General features: G+C 35.3%; 1 protein-coding gene across 1 annotated transcript; it reads left to right on the forward strand.

The window, feature by feature from the left end:
- The first annotated feature begins 3,420 nt into the window (after positions 1 to 3,420).
- On the forward strand, positions 3,421 to 5,783 carry LOC105156755 (subtilisin-like protease). Its single transcript, XM_011072977.3, has one exon. The coding sequence runs from the start codon at positions 3,465 to 3,467 to the stop codon at positions 5,688 to 5,690; it is 2,226 nt and encodes a 741-aa protein (XP_011071279.2). The 5' UTR covers positions 3,421 to 3,464; the 3' UTR covers positions 5,691 to 5,783.
- The last annotated feature ends 560 nt before the right edge of the window (positions 5,784 to 6,343 follow it).

A 6,343-nucleotide genomic window follows, 5' to 3' on the forward strand; every position in this document is an offset into this window, starting at 1 on the left:
ATGTCCCAACACATGTCATCCTCTCAGTCCTTCATGCTTTGGCATCACCTTGTTGCTCCACCTGTCCGGATCAGTTAGCGGGTCAGGTCCAAGTCTTCCAACCCGACTCTCAGTAGTCGGACCCGACACGACTAGTGACCTCCTCTGCGACCACAGATGAAATATCCCTTTTGCCCTCATTCAATTCAACAATTGTGATAAAATCCCCATCAGGGGATAAGATGGAGATGGGCAATAGAGGTGGTGGACGGCAATGGCAATGGAAATGAAGAAGTTGGGGTTCTTTTTAAATTTTTGTTTTTTTTGGCTTTTGAAATTGTGGTGTGAAATTATAATTTTGCCCAGCACTAAGTCAGTTGTGAGTAGATACATATACATATACATAGTTAAAATATTCTCATTTTATTCTCTAAAAAAAAAGAATAAAGTGCTAAAAAAGAAAAATGAGATGTTCCAATGGCACTATCTGCTATTAATTCGCTATTAACCCTATTATTTTTTTAACATAGTAAAATATTGCATCATTTAAGGATAATTTCTCTATTTTAGAGATTGCTAGCTAATATCGTACATGTGTTGTACATGGCCGAAGTTACGAAAGGTTGCAAAATTGTTGGCCAACTATTCTATTATAATTTTCTTTCATATCAATTTTTAAATATTCAAATATATTTTTTTATTCATTTCTTCTCTTTAAATAAAATTTTGGTTAGAATATTAATTTTTAATATCTTTTAATCATCTCACAATTTATTTTTTTCCCACTCAACTCAGTACTCCACGTTTCTCCCAAACCTTACTTATCAATATTTCTTTTTCTCACAAATTTTTATATTTTTAATAAATTCACAATTATAATTTATTTTTTGTCTCTTCACTTCACCCCACGTTTCTTTCTTATCAAGGACTTATTTCTTTCTCAGTCAGTCATACCACTATTGTTTATTATCACATTTTCTTTTCTTCATCTTATACTACAGTTTCTTTTTTATATATTCACAAATATCACACACGGTGACAAGTAGTCGATTCAAAGCGATTAAGATCCTATTCAAGTTTAGGAGTGTCATGAGTAGGATAAGACCCTACCCACACCCATAGAATAATTTTAAAACCCGGGCCCAAACTTAATGAATATTATTAGACCCAAGTCCATTAAAAAGATATAAATTGAATTTGGTATGTGTCTCTACCCATCAATACCCATGGGTCTATAATTTGGAAAGAAAATATATTTATTTTTCTTTGTTATTCAATCGGATTATTATTTATCAATTGATCTAACTTCAAGTGAACAAATTTAAAAAACTTAAGACATCATAACATTATTTATTGTGAAATATTTTCATTAGAATATTTTGTAAACGATATATTTATTTAAAAAAATCTATAAAAAAAGGAGTTATTCGTAAATTAATCTCTATAATTCTAAATTTATTGATAAATTATTGAGGGTGTTAAAATTCGACTAACCGATCGAAAACTGACTGAATCGACTTTCCGATTCGTACCAAAAAATCGAACCAAAAATTCAGTTCAGTTTTCAACTAAATTTTTAAAAATAAATCGGTACAATCGGTCGGTACGATTTGGTTAGGTCGGTTAACTATACCAACCTAATAGTCAAAATTAAAATAATATATTTATACAATATATTATATTTTTATAAATGTTAATATATAATATATAAATATATATTATATTATAATAATATAACCTAATTTCTACTTATTTTAATTTTAATAAACTAATCAATTAATTAACTGGCAGACCTTTTTTCTTTATGAATTCATTATCATAGTTATTAACTGAATCGAACCGAAAAAATATTAGGTTATAACAAACCGAATCGATTAGTTTGGTTCAATTTTTGGTACGCCAAAACTTTTGGTTAATTTAAAAATCAGCTTGGCTCGATTCAACTAATTGAATTGAACATCTCTATAAATTATGGATAAAAATAAAAATAAATAAAATAATTAACTAGTATTATTTACAAAAAAATTGAGTGGAAAAAAAAAAGAATCTAATTTGAGTCTGATCAAACCCAAACACTGAATTTGGTTGGGTCTAGAAACGAGTTATTTATTTTTTTTATTACAAAAAAAAAATATTATATTAATATAATTTTTTTAAATATATTAATAATAATATAACGAATCGCAATTTTAAATCGTGATTCGATTAAATTTTTTTTTTAAAAAGTACGACTTGGTGCCCAAGTCGTGATTACAAATCACAACTTGGGCATTTTTTTTCATTTAATTAAATTTTATATAATTATTTATATAATTCCATTTTATTTTATATAATTAACATATTAAAATTACAATTGTATTAATTAGCATATTAAAGTTATATTTTTATTTAATTATATATAATTAATTAAAATTGTAATAATTTAAAAAATTAAAATTAAGTATACAAATTTAATTGTGTATATTTTTTTGTACAATTGTAAAATAAACAATAAATTATCTTGACAACCCGATACCAACACATCTCATTTAAAATCACGACTCGTTATATTATTATTAATATATTTAAAAAATGTATTAATATAATTTTTTTTATAATAAAAAAATAAATAACCCATCTAGAAACCCATTAGTCTCAAGAGTGGGATGAAGTGAATTGACTAGAATTTGGGTGTAAATTAATTCTTTTTGTGTTTTCTTGAATTGGGGCCCGAGCAGATTAAATTGTACCCATTGATGCAACGATTCTAGTCTGTTGATTGGTTAGTTTCTCCGCAGCCTTACCACGTGATATTAGGCTGCCCCGTGATATTCTTACTATTGGATATGGTGTGATTGGAAGGCATCAAGAGCAACGCGCCAAACTTGTCAATACCATTATCAACTATGATGTGCAAAAGCAAATTCCAAGTTCCCCCAAGATTTTTCCAGGTACTTTCTAAAAGGCCAAGCTAATTATTGCTCCCTTGTTTTTCTTTGCTTTTGAAACTATTTTCTCTTTCTGCATTCCCTTTCACCCAATCAATTCTTGATTTCTCTCTCTTCTCCAGAAATTCGCTCAAATATCTTTTATTCCATTTTGTTATTTATATCAACAAATGTATTGTATGTAGATCCATTTTTAATGAATATTTAGATATATTTTTGTATGTTTTTTTTCTAAAAAAAAAGACGTATCAGTCGTCATACATTGATGTGGTACGGATGTTCGACGCCAAATTGTTATAGAATATTTTTGATCAACCAAGAGCCATAAATTAATTACAAACTTGCTAAAATAGTCTTAGTCAACTTGACCCCCTTAGTCTAATAAATTAAAAATCCCAGTTGGTTTTTCCAAATACACACCCCACAACCATGATGGTAGACTAGCTACCGCGTGGAATGTGTACTATATATATGATCATCCACACCTCTACCTTTCCCAACAACCTCTTCCTAACCTCTTCCTGTTACCATTGATCTTCAATTCTTGAACATTCAATCATGGGTTATTACATGTTTTTTCTCACATTAGTGTGTGTACTCAATTTCCATACTATTGTAAGAGCTCAAGAGAGCAAACTTGAATCATACATTGTCCATGTTGAGATGCCTCGGGGCCCAACTGTGACTGCTCTTACGGATGATTTGGAAGGCTGGTACCAGTCATTTTTGCCCACAACGTTGTCCAGCTCATCGGTGGATGGGCCTCACATCATCTACTCCTACCACAATGTTTTCAAAGGCTTTGCGGCCAGACTTTCACCGGATCATGTGAAAGAGATGGAGAAGAAGCCCGGTTTCGTGTCTGCTCGGCCCCAGAAAACACTGCCTCTCCACACAACCCATTCTCCTAATTTCTTGGGCTTGAACCAAAACATGGGATTTTGGAGGGATTCCAATTATGGAAGAGGTGTGATCATTGGTGTGTTGGATAGTGGCATAAACCCTGACCACCTGTCGTTTAACGACGAAGGGATGCCACCTCCGCCTGCCAAGTGGAAGGGCCAGTGCCAGTTCAACTCCACTATGTGTAACAACAAGCTTATTGGAGCGAGATACTTCACAATAGGGAACGGGACACCGTTGGATGAGAATGGCCACGGCACGCACACTGCAAGCACTGCTGCAGGGAATTTTGTGAGAGGTGCTAATGTGTTTGGCAATGCTAATGGAACTGCAGCGGGAATTGCACCTCTTGCTCATATAGCCATGTACAAGGTTTGTATTACGCGTTGCTCGGAGAGTGATATTCTGGCTGGAATGGATGCTGCAATAGACGATGGTGTGGATATAATTTCACTCTCCCTCGGCAGCCCTGCCACAAACTTTTATGACGATAACGTTGCAGTTGGCGCTTTTAGCGCAGTGGAGAGGGGCATTTTTGTGAGTTCCGCAGCTGGAAATAGGGGCCCATCTCTTGGTTCTATTGAAAATGGTGCTCCGTGGCTTCTCACTGTGGGGGCCAGCTCAGTTGACAGGAAAATTAGGGCAACTGCAGTGCTCGGAAACAATGAAGAATTTGACGGCGAATCCACCTTTCAGCCTGCTGATTTTTCCTCAACCCTGTTGCCTCTGGTTTACCCTCGGTTGAATTCTAGCAATCCTAATGCCCAATTTTGCTTGCCAGCATTATTGAGAAACATCGACGTGCAGGGGAAAATCGTCTTGTGTGAACTAGGTGGAGGAATAGGGAGAATCGCAAAGGGCAGTGCGGTACGGAATGCGGGTGGCGCCGCCATGATTCTCATCAACCAGCAGCCTCAAGGCTACACAACGCTTTCCGAATCTCACGTTCTTCCAGCCACACACCTCAGTTACGCAGATGGACTGAAAATCAAAGCTTATTTGAATTCAACATCATCCCCAACGGCCACTATTTCTTTCAAAGGGACTATAATTGGCGACGATCGCGCCCCAACAGTTGCATATTTTTCTGCCAGGGGCCCCAACATGGCCAGCCTTGGAATCCTGAAGCCCGACATTATTGGCCCCGGCAATAACATCCTGGCAGCCTGGCACATCTCTGTTGAAAAAAACACTAACACGAAATCCAATTTCAACATCATTTCAGGAACCTCGATGTCTTGTCCTCACCTCAGCGGTGTCGCAGCCTTGCTAAAAAACGCTCATCCTGATTGGTCCCCGGCTGCAATTAAGTCCGCCATCATGACCACCGCCGACCAAGTAAACTTGGCTGGAAATTTTATCGAAGATGAAACTCTAAGACCCGCCTTCGTCTTCGCCGTGGGCTCTGGTCATGTCAACATATTGAAGGCCACGGATCCAGGCCTGGTATACGAAATCCAGCCACAAGACTACGTGCCTTATCTATGTGGATTGAATTATACAGACCAACAGGTGGAAATAATCGCGAACCGTCCTGTCAGGTGCTCCGAAATTTCGAGCATATCTGAAGCAGAGTTGAACTATCCTTCGTTTACAGCTTTCCTTGGAACCGGAAATACTTCCGAGACATATAACAGGACGGTTACCAACGTTGGCGAAGCTAACTCGGTTTACACTGTCGAAACCGGAGGATTGCCAGGCGTTGACATGAGGGTTGAGCCCAGTACTCTACAGTTTTCCGGGGTGAACCAGAGGCTAACTTACCAAGTGACGTTCAGCAGATTGGCCAACGCAAGAAGTGATATAGTTGTTCGAGGATTTCTTACATGGACCTCTGCCAGGCACTCTGTCCGAAGTCCCCTTGTCGTTATATTCGAATGATATTATACTTTTCTCAGGGAATGTTGGTATTAACAAGATATATATAAAGTTGTATTGTATTGGGTGAATTATTACGCTCAGTTCTTGGTGTAAGTTCAGAGTAACAAAAAATAAAAATTGTTCATTTCTTTTCTCTTTTGCTTGCGTACACTGTTGCTTTCATCGTATATGCGAGAAAGGCTGTCAAAGGGGCAAGTCAATCGCCAACCGTTAACGCCTTGGAGGATTCATGGTTGCTGTAAAAGGCTCCTATTAACTATGATAAAATAAAACCAACAAATTAAGTTTTTATTATAAAAAAATTATTCGCTACGGCTAAAAGCTATGATAAAAACATGTGTCATGGCTTTAATCATTACAAATATTTTAGTTACCCTTGCAAAATCAACAATAAAATATCATTGCGTGGTCATGTTTATTAATTATTTGCTACGACTTTTGTTACTAACTATAACATAACTATGATTAAATGTTCTAATTTTTCTACTGATAGCAAGAAGAGAATTGATATTAGAAACATAAAAATAAGAAAAGATATAGATTATTTCCTGTACTATAAATATAGAATTTAAAATTGATTACAAATCAATACTATATATATCATCTAATAAAATCAACACAAAATATTAAATTTTAAGTAAAATTAATTAATA

Source organism: Sesamum indicum, linkage group LG1 (assembly GCF_026168435.1).
Source record: "Sesamum indicum cultivar Baizhima isolate 11 linkage group LG1, ASM2616843v1, whole genome shotgun sequence".
Classification (NCBI taxonomy): Eukaryota; Viridiplantae; Streptophyta; class Magnoliopsida; order Lamiales; family Pedaliaceae; genus Sesamum; species Sesamum indicum.

What these genes read in the sequence shown, in the direction of transcription:
- LOC105156755 (XM_011072977.3), top strand. Translation starts at nt 3,465, where the DNA reads ATGGGTTATTACATGTTTTTTCTCACATTAGTGTGTGTACTCAATTTC.